We start from the raw sequence: 22957 nt of genomic DNA, 5'->3' as shown, positions 1-22957 counted from the left end.
GAAGTGTGTGCTAACTACTGCTATTCATGTCAGAAACAAAGGATGATGACCTGGGTTATGTTCAGTAGAGCATACCATGATGACCTGGGTTGTGTTCAATAGAGCATACCATGATGACCTGGGTTGTGTTCAGTAGAGCATACCATGATGACCTGGGTTGTGTTCAGTAGAGCACACCATGATGACCTGGGTTGTGTTCAATAGAGCATACCATGATGACCTGGGTTGTGTTCAGTACAGCATACCATGATGACCTGGGTTGTGTTCAATAGAGCATACCATGATGATCTGGGTTATGTTCAGTAGAGCATACCATGATCGTATGATGACCTGGGTTGTGTTCAGTAGAGCACACCGCGACCATATGAAGAACTGGGTTGTGTTCAGTAGAGCACACCATGATGACCTGGGTTGTGTTCAGTAGAGCATACCATGATGACCTGGGTTGTGTTCAGTAGAGCACACCATGATGACCTGGGTTGTGTTCAGTAGAGCACACCGCGACCATATGATGACCTGGGTTGTGTTCAGTAGAGCATACCATGATGATCTGGGTTATGTTCAGTAGAGCATACCATGATGACCTGGGTTATGTTCAGTAGAGCATACCATGATGACCTGGGTTGTGTTCAGTAGAGCACACCGCGACCATATGATGACCTGGGTTGTATTCAGTAGAGCATACCATGATGACCTGGGTTGTGTTCAGTAGAGCATACCATGATGACCTGGGTTGTGTTCAGTAGAGCATACCATGATGACCTGGATTGTGTTCAGTAGAGCATACCATGATGACCTGGGTTGTGTTCAGTGGAGCACACCATGATGACCTGGGTTGTGTTCAGTAGAGCATACCATGATGACCTGGATTGTGTTCAGTAGAGCATACCATGATGACCTGGGTTGTGTTCAGTGGAGCACACCATGATGACCTGGATTGTGTTCAGTAGAGCACACCGGTAAAGTAGAAAGAAAAAAAACAGAAAAATTTGCTGCAAACAGCAATGAAATTGGGTGCTGCCTGACTTGTGAGCTGAAAGAGACCGTTGCATGGTGGCATTATACGTCCTCCCCCTTGAACATGTAACAGACAAAAAAGTTAAGTTGATAGAGCGAAGAGAAGTGGACTTATTTCAGATACCATATTGCTTAGCTTTCCTCAAAATGTACACACACACACACACAGTTGAAGTCAGAAGTTTACATAAACCTTAAACACATTAACTCAGTTTTTCACAATTCCTGACATTTAATCCAGGTAAAAATTACTTGTCAGTTAATTTAATGTGAAATGTCAGAATGATTGATTTCAGCTTTTATTTCTTTCATCACATTCCCAGTGGGTCAAAAGTTTACAAACACTCAATTAGTATTTGGTAGGATTGCCTTTAAATTGTTTAACTTGGGTCAAATGTTTTGGGTAGCCTTCCACAAGCTTCCCACAATAAGTTGGGTGAATTTTGTCCCATTCCACCTGACAGAGCTGGTGTAACTGAATCAGGTTTATAGGCCTCCTTGCACACACGCTTTTTCAGTTCTGCCCACACATTTTCTGTAGGATTGAGGTCAGGGCTTTGTGATGGCCACTCCAATACCTTGATTGCGTTGTCCTTAAACCATTGTGCCACAACTTTGGAAGTATGCTTGGGGTCACTGTCCATTTGGAAGACCCATTTGCGACCAAGCTTTAACTTCCTGACTGATGAGATGTTGCTTCAATATATCCACATAAATTTCCTTCCTCGTGATGCCATCTATTTTGTGAAGTGCACCAGTCCCTCCTGCAGCAAACCACCCACACAACATGATGCTGTCATCTCCGTGCTTCATGGTTGGGATGGTGTTCTTTGGCTTGCAAGCCTCCCCCTTTTTCCTCCAAACATAACGATGGTCATTATGGCCAAACAGTTCTATTTTTCAGACCAGAGGATATTTCTCCAAAAAGTATGATCTTTGTCCCATGTGCAGTTGCAAACCGTAGTCTAGTTTTATTTATAGCGGTATTGGAGCAGTGGCTTCTTACTTGCTGAGCGGCCTTTCAGGTTATGTCAATATAGGACTCATTTTACTGTGGATATAGATACTTTTGTACCTGTTTCCTCCAGCATCTTCACAGGATCCTTTTGCTGCTGTTCTGGGATTGATTTGCACTTTTCTCACCAAAGTATGTTCATCTCTGAGACAGAACGTGTCTCCTTCCAGAGCGGTATGACGGCTGCGTGGTGCCATGGTGTTTATACTTGCGTACTATTGTTTCTACTGATGAACGTGGTACCTTCAGGCGTATGGAAATTGCTCCCAAGGATGAACCAGACATATGGAGGTCTACAACACAATTTTCTGAGGTCTTGGCGGAGTTCTTTTCATTTTCCCATGATTTCAAGCAAAGAGGCACTGAGTTTGAAGGTAGGCCTTGAAATACATCCACAGGTACACCTCCAATTGACTCAAATTATGTCAATTAGCCTATCAGAAGCTTCTAAAGCCATGATATCATTTTCTGGAATTCGCCAAGCTGTTTAAAGGCACAGTCAACTTAATGTATGTAAACTTCTGACCCACTGGAATTGTGATACAGTGAATTAAAAGTTAAACCATCTGCCCGTTAACAATTGTTGGAAAAATGACTTGTGTCGTTGCACAACAGATTTCCTAACCGGCAAAAACTACAGTTTGTTAACAAGACATTTGTGGAGTGGTTGAAAAACGAGTTTTAATGACTCCAACCTAAGTGTATGTAAACTTCAACTGTATGTGTGTGTGTGTATAAACACACACACACACACACTGGGGAGAACAAGTATTTGATAACTTGCAAAATCGGCAGTGTTTCCTACTTACAAAGCATGTAGAGGTCCGTAGTTTTTATCATAGGTACACTTCAACTGTGAGGCGGAATCTAAAACAAAAATCCAGAAAGTCACATTGTATGATTTTTAAGTAATTAATTAGCATTTTATTGCATGACATAACTATTTGATCACCTACCAACCAGTAAGAATTCCGTCTCTCACAGACCTGTTAATTTTTCTTTAAGAAGCCCTCCTGTTCTCCACTCATTACCTGTATTAACTGCACCTGTTTGAACTCGTTACCTGTATAAAAGACACCTGTCCACACACTCAAACAAACAGACTCCAACCTCTCCACAATGGCCAAGACCAGGGAGCTGTGTAAGGACATCAGGGATAAAATTGTAGACCTGCACAAGGCTGGGATGGACTACAGGACAATAGGCAAGCAGCTTGGTGAGAAGGCAACAATTGTTGGCTCAATTATTAGAATATGTAAGAAGTTCAAGATGACGGTCAATCACTCTCGGTCTGGGGCTCCATGCAAGATCTCACCTCGTGGGGCATCAATGATCATGAGGAAGGTGAGGGATCAGCCCAGAACTACACGGCAGGACCTGGTCAATGACCTGAAGAGAGCTGGGACCACAGTCTCAAAGAAAACCATTAGTAACACACTATGCCGTCATGGATTAAAATCCTGCAGCGCACGCAAGGTCCCCCTGCTCAAGCCAGCGCATGTCCAGGCCCGTCTGAAGTTTGCCAATGACCATCTGGATGATCCAGATGAGGAATGGGAGAAGGTCATGTGGTCTGATGAGACAAAAATAGAGCTTTTTGGTCTAAACTCCACTCGCCGTGTTTGGAGGAAGAAGAAAAAGAATACCATCCCAACCGTGAAGCATGGAGGTGGAAACATCATTCTTTGGGGATGCTTTTCTGCAAAGGGGACAGGACGACTGCACCGTATTGAGGGGAGGATGGATGGGGCCATGTATCGTGAGATCTTGGCCAACAACCTTCCCTCAGTAAGAGCATTGAAGATGGGTCGTGGCTGGGTCTTCCAGCATGACAACGACCCGAAAAACACAGCCAGGGCAACTAAGGATTGGCTCCGTAAGAAGTATCTCAAGGTCCTGGAGTGGCCTAGCCAGTCCCCAGACCTGAACCCAATAGAAAATCTTTGGAGGGAGCTGAAAGTCCGTGTTGCCCAGCGACAGCCCCAAAACCTGAAGGATCTGGAGAAGGTCTGTATGGAGGAGTGGGCCAAAATCCCTGCTGCAGTGTGTGCAAACCTGGTCAAGAACTACAGGAAACGTATGATCTCTGTAATTGCAAACAAAGGTTTCTGTACCAAATACTTATGTCATGCAATAAAATGCTATTTAACTACTTTAAAATCCTACAATGTGATTTTCTGGATTTTTGTTTTAGGTTTCGTCTCTCACAGTTGAAGTGTACCTATGATAAATTACAGACCTCTACATGCTTTGTAAGTAGGAAACACTGCCGATTTTGCAGGTTATCAAATACTTGTTCTCCCCACTGTACACATATATATTATATACATACACACATATATACAGTATATCACAAAAGTGAGTATACCCCTCACATTTTTGTAAATATTTGTGTATATCTTTTCATGTGACAACACTGAAGAAATTACACTTTGCTACAATGTAAAGTAGTGAGTGTACAGCTTGTATAACAGTGTACATTTGATGTCCCCTCAAAATAACTCAACACACAGCCATTAATGTCTAAACCACTGGCAACAAAAGTGAGTACACGCCTAAGTGAAAATGTCCAAATTGGGCCCAATTAGCCATTTTCCCTCACCAGTGTCATGTGACTCATTAGTGTTACAAGGTCTCAGGTGTGAATGGGGAGCTGGTGTGTTAACTTTGGTGTCATCGCTCTCACACTCCCTCATACTGACTGGTCACTGGAAGTTCAACATGGCAAAGAACTCTGAGGATCTGAACAAAAGAATGACCATGAACATGACCCCCTCCTCAGGACCATCTGTCAAAACGCCCAGAACATGTTCTATAAGTTGTGATAGGAGACTGTGCCAGACATGCCCGGAACCAACCCTATGAACTCTGTAACGTGTCTGTAACCAGTATATAAGAGCTCTAACGGGACTGCCCTGAGGGAGATACCTTCAGAACGGTACTTTATGCATCCTAAGTTTGACTTTGACCTCTAGAGCATGCTGATAATAAACAATGATTCCTTTAAGATTGACTTAGAGTGTACACTACATGACCAAAGGTATTTGGACACTTGCTCGTCGAACATCTCACTCCAAAATCACTGGCATTAATATGGAGTTGGTCCCCCCCTTTGCTGCTATAACAGACTACACTCTTCTGGGAAGACTTTCTACTAGAAGTTGGGATTGCAATTCAGCCACGAGCATTAGTGAGGTCGGGCAATTAGGCCTGGCTTGCAGTCTGCATTCCAATTCATCCCAAAGTTGTTCGATGGGGTTGAGATCAGGGCTCTGTCCATGCCAATCAAGTTCTTCCACACCGATCTCAACAAACCATTTCTATATGGACCTTGCTTTGTGCACAGGGTATTGTCATGCTGAAACAGGAAAAGGGCCTTCCTCAAACTTTTGCCACAAAGTTGGAAACAGAATCGTCTAGAATGTAATATTGTATGCTGTAGTGTTAAGATTTTTCCTTCACTGGAATTAGGATTCTGTGTTATGCACTATAGCCCGTTACCATATATGTGATTGAATATTATCTGCTGTTGGCTTGTGTGGATGTATGTAGGTGTTATGCAACATAGCTGACTTGAAGCATTGTTAACAGTTTCAGGGCCATGGGCCTTTCTCATGATGGAAAAATACAGAATTACATAAAAACGGAAACATACAGAACATAGTGTAGCAAACCACAGACTGTTTTTGTTAGAACTCAAACTTAACAATAACAGAAACCAGATGTGGTAATGGTATCTAGGGAATGAGCGCATAGATACTCGACAAGTTACATCTATCAACTGCAGCGCCCGGGCTGGTACCAGCTCGTAAGACAACAATCGACAATAGGCTGGGTGAGTCTAAACCACGCCCAGTCTCTACTCTGACAGGCCGGCTCGGAAGCAGGAACTTTTTCTGTCAGGGTATATTTATAATATCTTTGTCAAGAACAAGTCAGTTCTCTGTTTGCCCTGCGAGGTGGGACAGAGAGCCCGTATATACGGAAATTGCATTTACCACTTATTGCTTAGCTAATAAAAAATACATAGTATACAATCGTTGACTCATTGTCATATTTATCCTGATACCAGATTCGAATTGACGCAAATTTAACAGAACTCAGGGTTCTAGCCCGAACTATGAAAAACAGCCCCAGACAATTATTCCTCCTCCACCAAAATTGACACTTGACACTGTGCATTGGGGCAAGTAGCGTTCTCCTGGCATCCGCCAAACCCGCCAAACTCAGTCGGCAGCGAGTCTTATACCACTCCAGCCGACACTTGGCATTGCACATCGTGACCTTAAGCTTGTGTGCGGCAGCTCAGTTATGGAAACCCATTATCACTCACGTTGCACTTTCAGACCATTATTTTCTTGCTTTTCCCACCTCTTGGATTTTTGTGCTTCAGTACTCAATGGTCCCGTTCTGTGAGCTTGTGTGGCCTACCACTTTTCAATTGAGCCGTTGTTTCTACCTAACAAAAACAGCACTTACAGTTGACCGGGGAAGCTCTAGCAGGGCAGAAGTTTGACAAACTGACGTGTTGGAAAGGTGGCATCCTATGATGGTGCCACTTTGAAAGTCACTGAGCTCTTCAGTAAGGCCACTCTACTGCCAATGCTTGTCTATGGAGATTGCATGGCGGTGTGCTCAATTTTATACACCCGTCAGTAACCGGTGTGGCTGAAATAGCCAAATCCAATCATTTGAAGTGGTGTCCACATAGTCAAGAATACGACATTGCTCGTCCTAATATTATATTTCTTAATTTGATTATTTTACTTTTAGATGTGTGTATTGTGAATGGTTAGATATTACTCTACTGTTGGAACTAGGAACACCAGCATTTCACTACACCTGCAATAAGATCTGCTAAGTTTATGTATGCGACCAATGGGAGTAGCTAGCTAGCATTGGAAAACTATTACATTGCATGCATTCTAAAAGGTAGCAGTGTGACAATTTGGTTTTTGAACAGATGTAGCTAGCTAGCTAACTAGTTATGTTTTGCGGAAAAATTTAGGCCTGGCATTTGGACGTGAACTTGCTATCGTTAACTAGCTTTTGTGTCGATGTCAGCTGTTGTCTGATAGCTAGCTAGTTAATGGCTATAGTTATTTGTGTAAAAGACATTCCATAAACAATTACAGCTAGCTACCTTTTCCATTTCGTTAGCTAGCTCGAGCGTACTTGTGTTAACTAGCTAGCTACAGAGGCTACCTAGCTAGCTTTCAGCGTACTTGTGTTAGCTAGCTAGCTACAGAGGCCAGCTGCTGAAAGAAGCCAACCTTAGCTAAAGCAACCAAGTTGCCAAGCAACCAAGTTGCTGACCTGGTTAGAACGCTGAGATTCGTCTGAAACGAAGTCAGTCTTGTCAGAATTGCTACACAAATGTAGCACATTGTTGGTTCTTAATGGACACGTACGTGTATTTGAGTTGTCACTGCATAGGTGATTTAGATGACGTTGAAGTTGAAATGGTGCTTGAATAGTGGAGGCAGCGCCTGCTTTATTTGCGTAACTAATGCAATAGTTGTTAAGTAGTCCGAAAACGTAGGGAACATTAACTTGCTTGACTGTTCTGTAGGTCATGTAACTTTTTTACATGCAACATTTTTTGTGAACCTAACAAGACAGATGTTGCTCTCCGGTTTCATGATTTAACAAAGGTGTGGTTGAAATGATTCTGCCACTGTCTTCTTGTCAAGGCATATGAAGTAACAGGCTAGAACAAAAAAACGCAATTATCACAACACGTGGGTTGTAATATGGCTTCCCAGGTGATTTTTACCTACACACCACTACTGCAAGTTGTAGCTTTGCCCTCATTATTTCTCCATGGTTCTGACTTTACCTGCTCATTACCTTGTATCAATCTGTGTGCTTTAGGCTAGTAGGCTACTTTGCTGAAGGACAAAATATCCCACGTGTTTATTACCACCATTGTTTATTTTGTCCAGCTGTTCAAATGGAACGAATGGATATGGAAGACACCACAGTAGGAATACTGTTAATAAGTAAACCAAATTTACCCGATCCGTAGTTAGCTATTCTTTCTTCAGCGTTTAAAAGTGACAGTAAATCTGTAGCTAGCCTACACTACAGTTACTTTCTTTGTTACAGCGTTCAGATAAAGAACAGCTAGACCAGAGCAATCAAACATTTTTAAATATTAAAACTAGATTTAAAACCTGATGACGGGTTAGGGTTCCCTTTTGGGAACGACCCCTCCCACGTTCAGCTGGAACGTGGCGCATGGAACGCAAAAATATTCTTAGAAATATTTAACCTCCACACATTAACAAGTCCAATAGCTCAAATGAAAGATAAACACCTTGTTCATCTACCCAGCATGTCATATTTCTTAAATGTTTTACGGCGAAAACACACCACATATTTATATTAGACCACCAACGAAACGAAGACAAGAGGCAGCCATTTTGTCCCAGAAAATATAAAATTATAAAAGCAGGATTAAAAAATAAATCATTCACTAACCTTTTGAAAATCTTCATCAGATGACAGTAATAGGACATGTTACACAGTACATTTTTTTTCTCAATAATATGCCATTTATATCCATAAATGTCCATTTACATTGAATTCATGTTCAGAAAATACTCAAATGTCCGCAGAAAATATAGGTAGCGCCGCAAGATAACGTAAATAGACATCATAAACGTTGACTAAATATACATGTTCTACATATAGTTAGAAAGATACACTGCTTCTTAATGCAATCGCTTTGTTACATTTCTTTTTAACGTTACAGAAATCGCTCACTATTCAATATTCTGAGACGGCGTTCAGATTTAAGCAATATTTCTCCGCTATGTTGGAGTCAACAGAAACACACAATTTCAGCATAAATATTCCCTTACCTTTGATGGTCTTCGTTCAGAATGTACTGGAAGGGTTCATACTTACCCAAAACATTGTTTGGTTTCAAGTCTTGTGTCTTTGTATTAGCATCTGCTAACAATATCAGCTGAAATGCACCCAAAATGTCCTCTGGTCCGGAAAAGTTGCGCATCAAAACTTCAAAATTACATATTATATGTCGACTAAACAGGTCAAACTAAGTGCAGAATCAAGCTTTAGGATGTTCTAAACGTACAAAACAATTTTCAATTCAACCGGTCATTGTTAGTTCTCCTCCGGAGTGCTGGAACAAAGGAATGGCTGGGACCAATTTGCGCCCTAACGCACAGGTATTTTCTCGCGGCACTCACTCAATTCACTCCCAAAGGGCCAAAACTCGCGGGATTTGAACGATTAAACTCCCTACTGAATGAGGACATCTAGTGGAAGACGTAGAAAGTGTCCCCAGATCCATAGCTGGTTGGGAAGAGTGGGGGCGATCACGTCAAAGTTGCCCCAACTTTCATGACCACAAAACTAGTTTGGAAGAATGCCTGCCCTGTGAGTTCTGCTATACTTACAGACATAATTCCAACGGTTTTAGAAGCTTTAGAGTGTTTTCTATCCAATAATAATTATTATATGCATATATTAGCAATTTGACAGATTTTTTTTCAGTTTACTATGGGCACGCAATTCCTCCAAAGGGGGCAGTATTCTGCCTAGCCTTAAGAGGATTTATTAATTAATTAAGTTTAAATGTCTGATGTGGGTTAATCTTACTTCAGAAAGATCCTGGATAAGATTTGACCTGATCTATTAAAGTCAAAACATTTAACACCCTATTCACCAATAATCCTGTTATCGTCTACCTCTACCCCAGCGACACTTGGAACAACGTCCTCTTCGAGAGTCCAGGTAGTTTTATTGTCTGATGCCCAGTAAGTGTAGCCTATAAAATACCAGACTGATTACCGCTGCGCTAGATTTGTGTCGGTTGACAATTAGTGGAGGGTGGTATGTGCATTAACATTAGGATAGTAACACATTAAAACATTGGTTTAGGTGTTATTATATGATCAGTTGAAGTCATTGCGTTATTCATAAATGATTACTCACCTGATAACGTAACATACTACATTAAATGGAAAATTATTACTATAATAATTCAATATTTTATCATTAACAATCAAGTTATTACATTAACCGTTGTTACAAGATAGCATACATAGTTCTTGCCTTGATCTCATGGATATTATTACTCAATGTATAATTGATTCATTTTAGGAACAAATCCATTTAGATATTATTCAAGTTATTGTTTAGAAGATAATGGCTAGAATTGATTGATCAATTGAATTCATGAGTTATTTAACTAGGAAAGTCAGTTAAGAACAAATTCTTATTTAGAATGACAGCCTACCGGGGAACAGTGGGTTAACTGCCTTCTTCAGGGGCAGATGACAGATTTGTACCTTGTCAGTTTGGGATTCTATCCAGCAACCTTCCGGTTACTCGCCCAACGCTCTAACCACTAGGCTAACTGCCGCCCAATATACACCTATTGTTGAAACATTCTACATAATGACATTTTAATAATAATAATAGTGTCATCAGTATATGAAAGAAGATACAATTATCAACACCCCCCCCCCCCCCCCCCCCAACACACAGGTTCACTATGACATTATCTATGATAACATTTAGATCAATGTGTGATATTACATAGACACAGGGGAGACCTGATCCTAGATCAGAGCTGCATATTATGCTGCACAGAGGTTACCATGGTGATCAGACTGAGGCAACTGTTTAAGAATGGGAGATGGATATGACTGTTCACTAGATGTTTTCTATTGATCCTTTATTTAGGGATCTGGAACAGTCCGGATAGGAGGGAGATGAAGTATGGCAAATTTGAGCTTTCTGGTGTTTTTTCATTTGCCCTAAACGAGCAAAGCTCTCTCCACATAGACAGACATAGGGTTTCTCTCCAGTGTGTGTTCGCTGGTGTGAAACTAGGGTCCCTGACTCAGCAAAGCTCTTTCCACACTGATCACAGCTATAAGGCTTCTCTCCAGTGTGTGTTCGCTGGTGTGTATTCAGGGTCCCTGACTCAGCAAAGATCTTTCCACAATGATCACAGCTATAAGGCTTTTCTCCAGTGTGTGTTCGCTGGTGTGCAGTCAGGGTGGAAGCTAAAGCAAAGCTCTTTCCACACTGATCACAGCTATAAGGCTTTTCTCCAGTGTGTGTTCGATGGTGTATAGTCAGGGTGGAAACTCGAGCAAAGCTCTTTCCACACTGATCACAGCTATATGGCTTCTCTCCAGTGTGTATGCGCTGGTGTTTATTCAGGGTGGAAGCTAAAGCAAAGCACTTTCCACACTGATCACAGCTATAAGGCTTCTCTCCTGTGTGTATGCGCTGGTGTATAGTTAGTTTATCTGATACAGCAAAGCTCTTTCCACACTGATCACAGCTATATGGCTTCTCTCCAGTGTGTATGCGCTGGTGTCTAATCAGGGTGGAAGCTACAGCAAAGCTCTTCCCACACTGATCACAGCTATAAGGCTTCTCTCCTGTGTGTACACGCTGGTGTATGGTTAGGGCTCCTGCATTAACAAAGTTTTTCCCACAATCAAGGCAGGGGTAAGGCTTCTCCCCTTCATAAATTCTCAGATGATATTTAAAGGTGTTATATGCAGCAAAACTCTTCCCACAATGATCACAACTGTAAGGCTTTTCTCCTGTGTGTGTTCGCTGGTGTGTAGTCAGGTTGGAAGCTCGAGCAAAGAACTTCCCACACTGATCACAGTGATAAGGCTTCTCTCCGGTGTGAATACGCAGGTGAATTATGAAGGACCTCCGTGTAGTGAAACTCTTCCCACAGTCAGAGCAGCTGTGGTGAGATTTCTTCCCTGTACGTCTGTGCTGGTGTTTGAGGTGTTCTGATTGGGAGACACTCTTCTCTGCCTCGTCAGCAACATGTTGTTGTTGAAGCTCCCCAGATGATAAGTCCCTCCCACTGAGAGAGCGACGGTTAGGAGAGTCCCCTGTGAAACAGACATTGAATAACTAGGTTTTGGAAATATGAGTCCATAAACAAATATCAACAATATATTACTCAGTGGATAGTTCATTAGGTACGCTACCCCGTTCATGAAAATAGGTCACTCCTACAGACAGTGAGTCACGTGGCTATGGCTTGCTATATAAAGCAGACAGACAGGCAGAGGCATTAAGTTACTGTTTGATTGAACATCAGAATGGGCAAAACAAGTCACCTAAGCGACTGAGCGTGGTAAGATCGTCGGTGCCAGGCGCGCCGGATCCAGAATCTCAGAAACAGCCGCCCTCCTGGACTTTTCACACACGACAGTCTAGAGTTTACCAAGAATGGTGCATCCAAAAAGCAAATATCCAGTCAGCAGCAGTCCTGTTGGTGAAAACAGCTCATTGACGAGAGAGGTCACAGGAGAATGGCAAGAATCGTGCAAGCTGACAGGCGGGCCACAAATAGACAAATAACAGCGCAGTACAACCGCAGTGTGGCATCTTGGAACGAAAAACTTGCAGATCCTCGTCACTAATGGGCTATTTCAGCAGACGACTACACTGTTTCACTTCTATCGGCTAAAAACAAGAAGAAGCTGCTCCAGTAAGAACGCAATCACCAACACTGGACAATTTAAGGAGTGGAAAGAAATCAAGATTCCTTTTGCTTCATGCTGATAGCAGTCAGAATTTGGCATAAGCAGCATGAGTTCATGGACCCATCTGCCTGGTGTCAACAGTACAGGGTGGTGTACTGATGTGGGGGATGTTTTCCTGGCACACGTTTAGGTCCCTTGATACCAACTCAGCACCACAGTGTATCTGAACATTGTTGCTGACCAAACCCAACAGAGTATCTTGGGGATGAGATGGAACGGGCTGTTGGCAACATGAATGTGGCGCTGTCCAATCTGCAGCAACTGCGTGATGCCATCGCGTCAGCATGGACCAACATCATCCCCGTGGTACGTTGCAGAATCCACACGCCGGACAATTCAGGCTGTTTTGGAGGAAAAAGGGGGTCTGTTCCGGAACCAAACCGGTGTACCTAACATACTGGCCACTGAGTGTATATTGTTTATCAATCAATTAATAGAATTTGCAGAATGAGATGCACACACCCCCCATTGTTCTTACTTGATGAAATCAGATCTCCATCTCCCTCCTCGTGTCCTTTACTCACAGCTCCACTCTGCCCTGGTGTTTTCCTGCAGTCGACCAGCCGCACAGACACCCTCTTCAGACCCAGCAGTAAGGCGCTACCAGGAGAGTTGTGACCAGGGGACTCCGACAGGTTGGAGGGGGACGGACTAGCTCTGTCCTGGTGACCACAGAAAGAATTGTACATAGAATATCATTAGACCAAACAATTGATTACTTTAGTCTAAATCTCTGATTGATTGGTGCATCCTTATAATACCTCCTTTCTCCTGAAGTGTGTAATCGTTCACTACTTTCCACAAAAGTACAGTTTTTTTCCAAATAACTTTGGCACATTTTTCAAATGGAAGAGGTTTATTTTTTCACTCTTAAAACAAAAGTCCAAACTGATAACTCTTAATGCCCCGGCTTATGTTCAGAACCTATGAGAATAATTGGAGTTCACCCCTGAGATAATATTGATTGATGCAAGATGGTGCAGACAGAGATGGTCACCTCGCTTCGAGTCCTTAGGAAACTATGCATGTTTTTTAAAATGTATTTCTTACATTGTTACCCCCAAGAAATCTTAAGTCTTATTACATACAGCTGGGAATAACTATTGGATATAAGAGCGACGTCAACTTACCAACATTACGACCAGGAATACGACTTTCCCGAAGCGGATCCTTAGTTCGGACCACCACCCAGGACAGTGGATCTAATCCCAGAAGCCGACCCAAAACAATGTTGCCGCAGAAAAGGCGGACTGAGCGGCCTCCTGGTCAGGCGCCGTAGGCGTGCACTTTGCCCACCGTTTCCGAGTATACTACTCGCCAATGTCCAGTTGCCTTCCAGAGGGACATCAGAGATGGTAACATTCTGTTTCAAGGAAACATAGCTCTCTTGGGATATGTTGTCAGAGTCGGTTCAGCCACCGGGCTTCTTCATGCGCCGCACCGACAGAGATAAACACCTCTCTGGGAAGAGAAGGGCAGGGGTGTATGCTCCATGATTAACGAATCATGGTGTAATCATAACAACATACAGGAACTCAAGTCCTTCTGCTCACCCAACATTGAATTCCTTACAATCAAATGCCGGCCAAATTATCACCCAAGAGAATTCTCATCAGTTATCGTCACAGCTGTGTATATACCCCATCAAGCAGACGACGGCCCTCAAGGAACTTCACTGGACACCATCTATTCTGGGGCGCATTTATTGTAGCTGGGGATTTTAGCAAATAAAATGTAAGAACAAGGCTACATAAATTCTATCAGCCTATTGCAGCACTGGCAATACACTCAACCCCTGCTACTCTAACTTCCACAATGCATACAAGGCCCTCCCTTTGGCAAATCCGACCACAACTCCATCTTGCTCCTACAGTCTTATAGGCAGAAACTCAAACAGGATGTACCTGTGACTAGAACCATTCAATGCATGTCTGTCCAATCAGAATTCACGCTTAAAGATTGTTTTGATCACGCGGATTGGGAAATGTTCCAGGCAGCCTCAGAACAACATCAATCTATACGCTGACTCGGTGAGTGAGTTTATAAGGAAGTGCATTGAAGATGTTGTACCCACTGTGACTTAAAACCTACCCTAACCAGAAACCGTGGATGGATGGCAGCATTTGGGCAAAACTGAAAGCGCGAACCACCGCATTTAACCACTGGGAATATGGCCGAATACAAACAGTGTAGTTATTCCCTCCGCAAGGCAATCAAACAAGCGAAATGTCGGTATAGAGACAAAGTGGAGTCGCAATTCAACGACTCAGACACGATGTGGCAGGGTCTACAGGCAATTACGGACTACAAAAAGAAAACCAGCTACGTCACAGACACCGACGTCTCGCTTCCAGACAAACTAAACACCTTCTTTGCCCGCTTTGAGGATAATACCGCGCCACAGTCGCGGCCCGCTAACAAGGACTGCCCCCCCCGTGGCTGGCGTGAGTAAGACATTTAAACGTGTTAACCCTCGCAAGGCTGCTGGCCCAGACGGCATCCCTAGCCGCGTCCTGGTGTGTTTACGGACATATTCAATCGCTCCCTATCCCAGTCTGCTGTCCCCACATGCTTCAAGATAGCCACCATTGTTCCTGTACCGAAGAAGGCAAAGATAACTGAACTAAATTACTACTGCCCGTAGCACTCACTTCTGTCATCATGAAGTGCTTTGAGAGACAAGGATCATATCACCTCCATGTTACCTGCCACTCTAGACCCACTTCATACCGCCCCAACTGGTCCACAGACGATGCAATCACCATCACACTGCCCTACTGTTGATTTGCACAGATTTTGATTAAAAGGAGCATAATAGAATCTATTCTGGATGCTTGAAACTGGGTTGTCCTGATGTTAGCAAGCAAGCATTTGCTCACTGCAGTGGACAACATGCAGTTTACATTCGTATTGTTTTCTCAGCTACAGTTTGACTTGTGTCCTGTCTGACAGTGAAATATGGCAAGATCTTACCGTAGCTTGGACTACAGAGTAGCTAGCTAGTGTTGTAAAAGCCAAATTGCATTGCAAGGTAGTATCGTGACAAATGAAGTTTGTTGTTGGTTTTGAAATTATATAGTTAGCCATCTATGTTTTATGGAAATATTTAGGGCTGGCATTTGGAAGTGAATTAGCTATCGTTAGATGCCTTCTGTGTTCAAGTCAGCTGTTGTTGTATGACTCTAGCAAGCTAATGGCTGAAGTTATTTGTGTAACAAATCTTCCGTAAACAAATATAGCTAGATACATTTATTTGCCTGTTCATTAGCTAGCTTTCAGCTGTTAGCTATTTACAGAGGCTAGCTGTTGGACTTTGGACAAGCAAGCTAATGTTAACTAATAGCAGCTGTGTTGTTGCAGAACCGAGTTTCTGACTCGTTCAGATAGAACTGAGATTCGGCTGAAATATGTCAGCATTGTCAAATGCTACAAAAAAAGGAGCTCATTGTTGGTTCCTAATGGACAGAATTATGCTTGTGAGAGCGATTATTTATAAAATGTAATAAAATCTGTTGAACCTACACATTTAGTCAATCCGACATTTTTTAAATGACATGGTCACTTTATGGTAGCTATATGCTTGTTTTAAATCTGACTTCTAGACTTGAGGCATGTGGGCGTAGAAAATACTCTGAAAACTCAATTGCTAAAGACCCTACTAGAAATCCGGTATATGGTACTCCGTAACGGCTGGACAGATCATGATGAGGTGGGGAGTGTGTTGTGTTTATCCAATCAAGTTCATTTGCGAGATTTCATCGACATTGGCGTCATAATGGCTTTGATATGATGGTAGGGAAATTGTACTTTATCATTGAGCTTCAACCAATGTATACTCAGCGTGACTACAACATAATGGAATAGAACTAAATAATATGAAAAATGTTGCAAAAGTGAGACGTAACATGCATCATTGGTGTAGCCTCTCAATGGCCAATACATAGCATCAGCAATACAGAGTTTATATAAATCACTGGTGTGGCCTCTCAATGGCCAATACATATCATCAGCAATACAGAGTTTATATTCATCACTGGTGTAGCCTCTCAATGGCCAATACATAGCATCAGCAATACAGAGTTTATATTCATCATTGGTGTAGCCTCTCAATGGCCAATACATATCATCAGCAATACAGAGTTTATATTCATCACTGGTGTGGCCTCTCAATGGCCAATACATAGCATCAGCAATACAGAGTTTATATAAATCACTGGTGTGGCCTCTCAATGGCCAATACATATCATCAGCAATACAGAGTTTATATAAATCACTGGTGTGGCCTCTCAATGGCCAATACATATCATCAGCAATACAGAGTTTATATAAATCACTGGTGTAGCCTCTCATTGGCCAATACATATCATCAGCAATACAGAGTTTATATGCATCATTGGTGTAGCCTCTCAATGGCCAATACATAGCATCAGCAATACAGAGTTTATATTCATCACTGGTGTAGTCTATGCTTAATTATTTCTCCATGGTGCTGACTTAACCTGCTAAACATTGCTTGTATCATCAATATGTGTGCGATTGACTAGTGGGCTACTTTGCTGAAATAACCACCCTGGTTTCTTTTGTCTAGACGTTCAAGTGGAACGCATAGATGTGGAAGGTCAAAGGAAACGAGACCTAGACATTGTATACACCACAGTAAGGAAACTGTTGATAACAGTCAACCAAACTTACCCGATCCATTTTGGAAGCGATTCTTTCTTCAAATAAAAAAACATGAAAGTAAAGGTGTACGGTAGAGTTACGTTCCTTATCAAAGCGTTCAGATAAAGAACAGTTAGACCAGCGCAATCAAACGTCCTTTTAAATATCAAAACTGGATTTAAGTTGTCACAAACAAACGTCTCATTGAGACTAATTTTTACATCAGAACGACCCCGTGGAATTTTATTTGGTTTGAAAACTCGATAGACGGCAACAAAGTACTTCCTGTTGATGCTTTTCAGCTTCTTCTGTGGTGTTTGAGGTGCCGCCACCTACTGTACTCACCTTCAAGCGGGTGAGGCGGTTCAGGGAGTATAATTTATTGCTAGAAAATAACTGTTTGTATTCCCTCATATATAGTATGTTAAATCAATGACAAATGTAGACGATTTTTGGTATAATCAGTATGTAATTAATCTATTTAAACTGTAAATTATTAGATGCATCACTTGGTCAATGATAGTAAATGCATTTTGTCCACGTGTGGTCTTATTGTTGGCAAATACAATAAAAATCACAAATCCTAAGGTATTTATATAAACAACTAAACTAGCTTGCAGCCTCTGACTGGCTGTGGTTTGCTGGAAGGTGGCAGGCTGAATATGAGATTAGAGAAATTCCTTGTTATTGTCTTTCAAACGGCAAGATGGCTTTCTATGGTTTATTTATTATGGATCCCCATTACTTCCTGCCAAGGCAGCAGCTACTCTTCCTGGGGTAAAGCAACATTAAGGCAGTTATATACAATTTAAAATATTACATGACAATTCATACCACTTTTCACAACACATTGTGTTCACACTATGATGTGATTTTCAATTGCATATGATGTCAAACACTTATCATCAAGACAGTATCATGCTTTTAAAACTCACTTCACTGTGAAAATACATTTGAAGAAAGAAATTCAACAGCAGGTTGTTTCAAAGCCCAACACAACAAAATGGACAGCCTTTAAGGTGATGATTATTTCAAAACATCTATATGCATATTAGAGTTATGAGTCCAAGCCAAACCCCCCCCCCCCCCCCCAAAAAAAAACGGTATAAAATGATGATTGTGCCTTTATACAATACTTAGCCTACCACATATTACACACGGCAGACAAACGTGAAAATAAATGTTAAAAATAAACATTTAAGATCTCTTGTGTGTTTGAGTGTGAATTGTATTATTATGCATAATAGATGAACTGATCACCTTATGCTACATTCCAACATCTGTGAGGAAATGTATAGACCTAGGCGATGCGGTTGGTTCATTGATAGTGCAGGGCGGCTTACAGTTAGCCTACAATTATAGTGAATTTGTTTTTAGTAGGGACTTTTTTCTATTCATATTTTTCTTTAATAGGATGACACATTGTATTTACTTTGCCACCATGGCCTTTTTGCCTTTACCTCCCTTATCTCACCTCATTTGCTCACATCGTATATAGACTTGTTTCTACTGTATTATTGACTGTATGTTTGTTTTACTCCATGTGTAACTCTGTGTCGTTGCATGTCGAACTGCTTTGCTTTATCTTGGCCAGGTCGCAGTTGTAAATGAGAACTTGTTCTCAACTTGCCTACCTGGTTAAATAAAGGTGTTCTCAACTAGCCTACCTGGTTAAATAAAGGTGTTCTCAACTAGCCTACCTGGTTAAATAAAGGTGTTCTCAACTAGCCTACCTGGTTAAATAAAGGTGAAATAAATAAATAAAATAAAAATTCCCTTTAGCTATACAGAATATCTCAGTCCCATATGTTTCCATCTCCTCCTCTCTCTCCTTTATTCCTTTCCTGAGCGCCTTCTTCCTTCTTGATGTTCCCCAACAGATTTCACTTGGTTTCCCAAATGAAGCATTGGGTAGCTACAGGAACAGGGTTGGAGAGCCCATGGCATACAGTGTTTGGGGGGGGGGGGATAACTCCTGTTGCGCAGAGAGCACATGCTCCTCAAACAGTGGTTGATGTGTGGAGTGAAATAAGTGTTTTTATATTTATTTCTCAGCTGCTCATATTAAGCACATGCTCTGCAAAAAAGAAAGAAAGTAGCCTACCTGGTCGGTGTGCTGCCACCATTTGCTGTTCAAGTGTGTAAGGATGACATGTCTGTTTCCCCCCGTTCCTGTTCATTTGATAATGGGCCATTCTAAATCAGAACCAATTTTACACATTAGTAAAGAAAATATTAAATTGAGAATAGTCTGTTGGGTGGAAATCTGACCACTTGATGTGAGAACAGCTGTGCAGCCTGAGGCAAGGAACAGAGCACAAGCTTCTTTCTTCTTTTTTGTAACTGCCCAAAATCATCAACAGGCTACAGTCACATTGTTCCATCCCATATATGTTTGGATTTCAAATACATTCTAGAAGGTTTATCAATTCAGTTCAATTTGCTTTATTGGCATGATGTAACAATGTACATATTGCCAAAGCCTATTTTGGATATTTACAATATAAAAAATGAGAATCAAAATGGTCAACAGGACAACAGTAACAACAATAACCAAGGGTCAAAATAACCATACATTCAACAATAACAATAAGCATACAGTAGAGGACATGTGTAGGTTGACTGGTCTGTCAGACACTGTCCCTCATCTTGTGGCAGGCAACGATGTAGTGCGCTGCCAACCCACAGCTCTCTGTGTCCTCTCCCAACAGGACGGGTAGCCTACTCTCATCAGAGGGGTCTTTAAAGCCTTGAATAAGGGTTTCAAATGTGGGGAAATGACGCACTAATTGTTTTATATTTTTGACATTTTGTCAGGAAATGCAGCTCCGTCTCAGGTTCTGCTGTTGTGCAGTGGTTGCACAGCCTTTCCTCTACAGGGAGCCAGGTTTTCCTGTGTCTACCCTTCTCAATGGCAGGCTGTGTTCACTGAGCCTGTACTTTGTCAAGGTTTTGATCAGTAACTATGGTCAAATATTTAGCCACGGTGTACTGTCGATTTAGGGCCAGATAGCACTGCATTTTGTTTTGCTTTGTGCTTGTTTTTCCCAATAACAATGTAGTTCTGTTTTGACTGTGTTGTAATTTGGTTTATTCTGATTGATTGGATGTTCTGGTCCTGAGGCTTCAGTGTGTTAGTAGAACAGGTTTGTGAACTCAGCTCCAGGACCAGCTGGATGAAGGGACTGAGGCTTCAGTGTGTTAGTAGAACAGGTTAGTGAACTGAGCCCCAGGACCAGCTGGATGAGGGGACTCTTTTCTTTGCTCAGCTCTTGGCATTTATCATTTACAACTAAAGTTGCCAAATAACTCCAAATGTAGCATATAGGACCGGTTTCAAATGAACACTTTTACGCTCAAGATGGCCGCTCCAGAATGGGAAAAATATCCTATTTTATTCAGCTAAGATCAATTATATTCTTCTTACTATAAAAATTATTTACAGTAAAAGAACGACATGGGCCTTAAGTATATTTTGTCAGCTAAATGAACAAGCCTACAGCCTTTTCCAGCAGCATACCACACTGCGTCTGAAGCTAAGCAGCTTTGGTCCTAGTTGGTCCCTGGATGGAAGACTGGATACTGCTGGAAGTGGTGTTGGGAGGCCAGTAGGAGGCACTCTTTCCTCTGGTCTAAAAAAAATATCCCAATGCCCCAGGGAAGTGATTTGGGACATTGCCCTGTGTAGTGGGACATCAGCTGACTGGAGTAAGCTAGCTATTTACAGAGGCTAGCTGCTGGATTTTGGACAAGCAAGCTAATAGCAGCTATATTGTTGATGACCAGTTTAGATAACCTCAGAATTTATAATTCTCAGAAATTCTACAAAAAAAGGAACTCATTGTTGGTTCCTAACGTAATGCATGGAATGTGCATGTGAGCCATACATTATGAATTGTAATCAAATCTGTTGCACCTACAAAACTTAGTCAATCCATTTTTTATGGTAGCTATATGCTGGTTTTAATCTGACTTCTAGACTTTGAGCTTGGTGGGCGCAGAAAATACTCTGAAAACTCACCCAGGGAAAGTTGGTTTTCTATTTCAGACATTCGCCAAAAGCCATTTAAAATGGCAAATTTCAATAACTAATGCATTGATCGTCATAGAAACAAAAATAGATATGGTGTATTCTATAAATGTCTAGCATACTTTTACAACCTTTGTTTTGATCTGATATAAATACATAATCTATAAAATGCCATTTAAAGTGGTATAAATCAATAACTAATTTGATACAGGCCCTCTATCAAATCAAAACTGGAATTTCTACTCAAAGCAAAGGTTGTAAAAGTATACTGGACATTTCTAGAATAAATCATACCTAGCTTGATGATTGTCATAATCAGTGAAAACGTTGATTTATATAGATTTTATGTATCTATATCCAATTTAAACTGTAATGTTTACTCAAAAGGTTGTAAAAGTATGCTAGACATTTCTAGAATAAATCATATCAATTTGATGATTCTGTGGCAAACGGTGAATGAGATTTATACAATTTTAAATGGCTTTTGGAGAATGTCTGTCCGAATGTGTGAATATAAACTCCCAACTTTCCCTTGGTGAAAACTCAATCGCTAAAGACCCTACTAGAAATCCGGTATATGGTACTCCGTAACCGCTGGACAGATCATGATGTGGGGAGTGTGTTGTGTATCTCCAATCAAGTTCATTTGCGAGATTTCGTCGACATTGGCGTCATAATGGCTTTGATATGATGGTAGGGAGATTGTACTTTATCATTGAGCTTCAACCAATGTATACTCAGCGTGACTACAACATAATGGAATAGAACTAAATAATATGAAAAATGTTGCAAAAGTGAGACGTAACATGCATCATTGGTGTAGCCTCTCAATGGCCAATACATAGCATCAGCAATACAGAGTTTATATAAATCACTGGTGTAGCCTCTCAATGGCCAATACATTTAATCAGCAAACCAGGATTTATAAAACATCACTGGTGTAGCCTATGCTTAATTATTTCTCCATGGTTCTGACTTGACCTGCCGGTTGCGCATTGCGTGTATCAATCTGTGTTCGATTGGCTACTTTGATGAAATTACCACCATAGTTTATTTTGTCTAGCTGTTCAAGTGGAACGCATGGATGTGGAAGATCAAAGAAAACTAGACCTAGACGTTGTATACACCACAGTAAGGACACTGTTCATAAGTCAACCAAACTTACCCGATCCATCGTGGAAGCAATTATTTCTTCAACGTTTCTTAAAATAAAAAACATGAAACTAAATGTGTACGGTAGTTACTTCGTCACGGCGTTCAGATAAAGAACAGTTAGACCAGCGCAATCAAACGTCCTTTTAAATATCAAAACTGGATTTAAGTCCTGACAAACAAACGTCTCATGTAGACTAATCTTACATCAGAAAAATCCTGTAGAATTGTATTTGGTTTGAAAACTAGATAGAGGATGGTCACAAAGAACTTCCTGTTGATGCTTTTCAGCTTCTTCTGTGGTGTTTAAAAGGTGCCGCCACCTACTGTACATAGTCATCAACACCTCTCTTCAAGTGGGTGAGGCGGTTTAGGGAGTCATTATGCTAGAAAATAACTGTTTGTATTATATCATGAATCTATTGAAACTGTAAATTACATGTTTCACTGTTTTAGAATCATCCTGAATGATAGTGAATGCATTATGTCCACGTGTGGTTGTATTGTTTTTATATCTGC

The 22957-nt window shown here is 41.4% G+C and overlaps 1 protein-coding gene across 2 annotated transcripts; it reads right to left on the bottom strand.

Moving 5' to 3' along the window:
* Nucleotides 1-10578: 10578 nt before the first annotated feature.
* On the bottom strand, nt 10579-22703 carry LOC118938354 (zinc finger protein OZF-like). 2 transcript variants are annotated; one of them, XM_036941937.1, is made up of 4 exons: nt 22452-22703; nt 13725-14055; nt 13073-13256; nt 10579-11934 (listed from the first exon to the last, which is right to left on the bottom strand). In XM_036941937.1, the coding sequence occupies exons 2-4, from the start codon at nt 13728-13730 to the stop codon at nt 10721-10723; spliced, it is 1404 nt and encodes a 467-aa protein (XP_036797832.1). In that variant the 5' UTR covers nt 13731-14055; nt 22452-22703; the 3' UTR covers nt 10579-10720. The 2 variants fall into 2 exon arrangements, with proteins under 2 accessions (XP_036797832.1, XP_036797831.1); XM_036941936.1 differs by lacking the exons at nt 13725-14055; nt 22452-22703 and adding an exon at nt 17287-17562.
* Between the last annotated feature and the right edge of the window lie 254 nt (nt 22704-22957).

The sequence above is a fragment of the Oncorhynchus mykiss genome, chromosome 13, assembly GCF_013265735.2.
Source record: "Oncorhynchus mykiss isolate Arlee chromosome 13, USDA_OmykA_1.1, whole genome shotgun sequence".
NCBI classification, from domain to species: Eukaryota; Metazoa; Chordata; class Actinopteri; order Salmoniformes; family Salmonidae; genus Oncorhynchus; species Oncorhynchus mykiss.
Note: the sequence above shows the minus strand (reverse complement) of the source record. Positions and strands in the feature narration are given on the sequence as shown.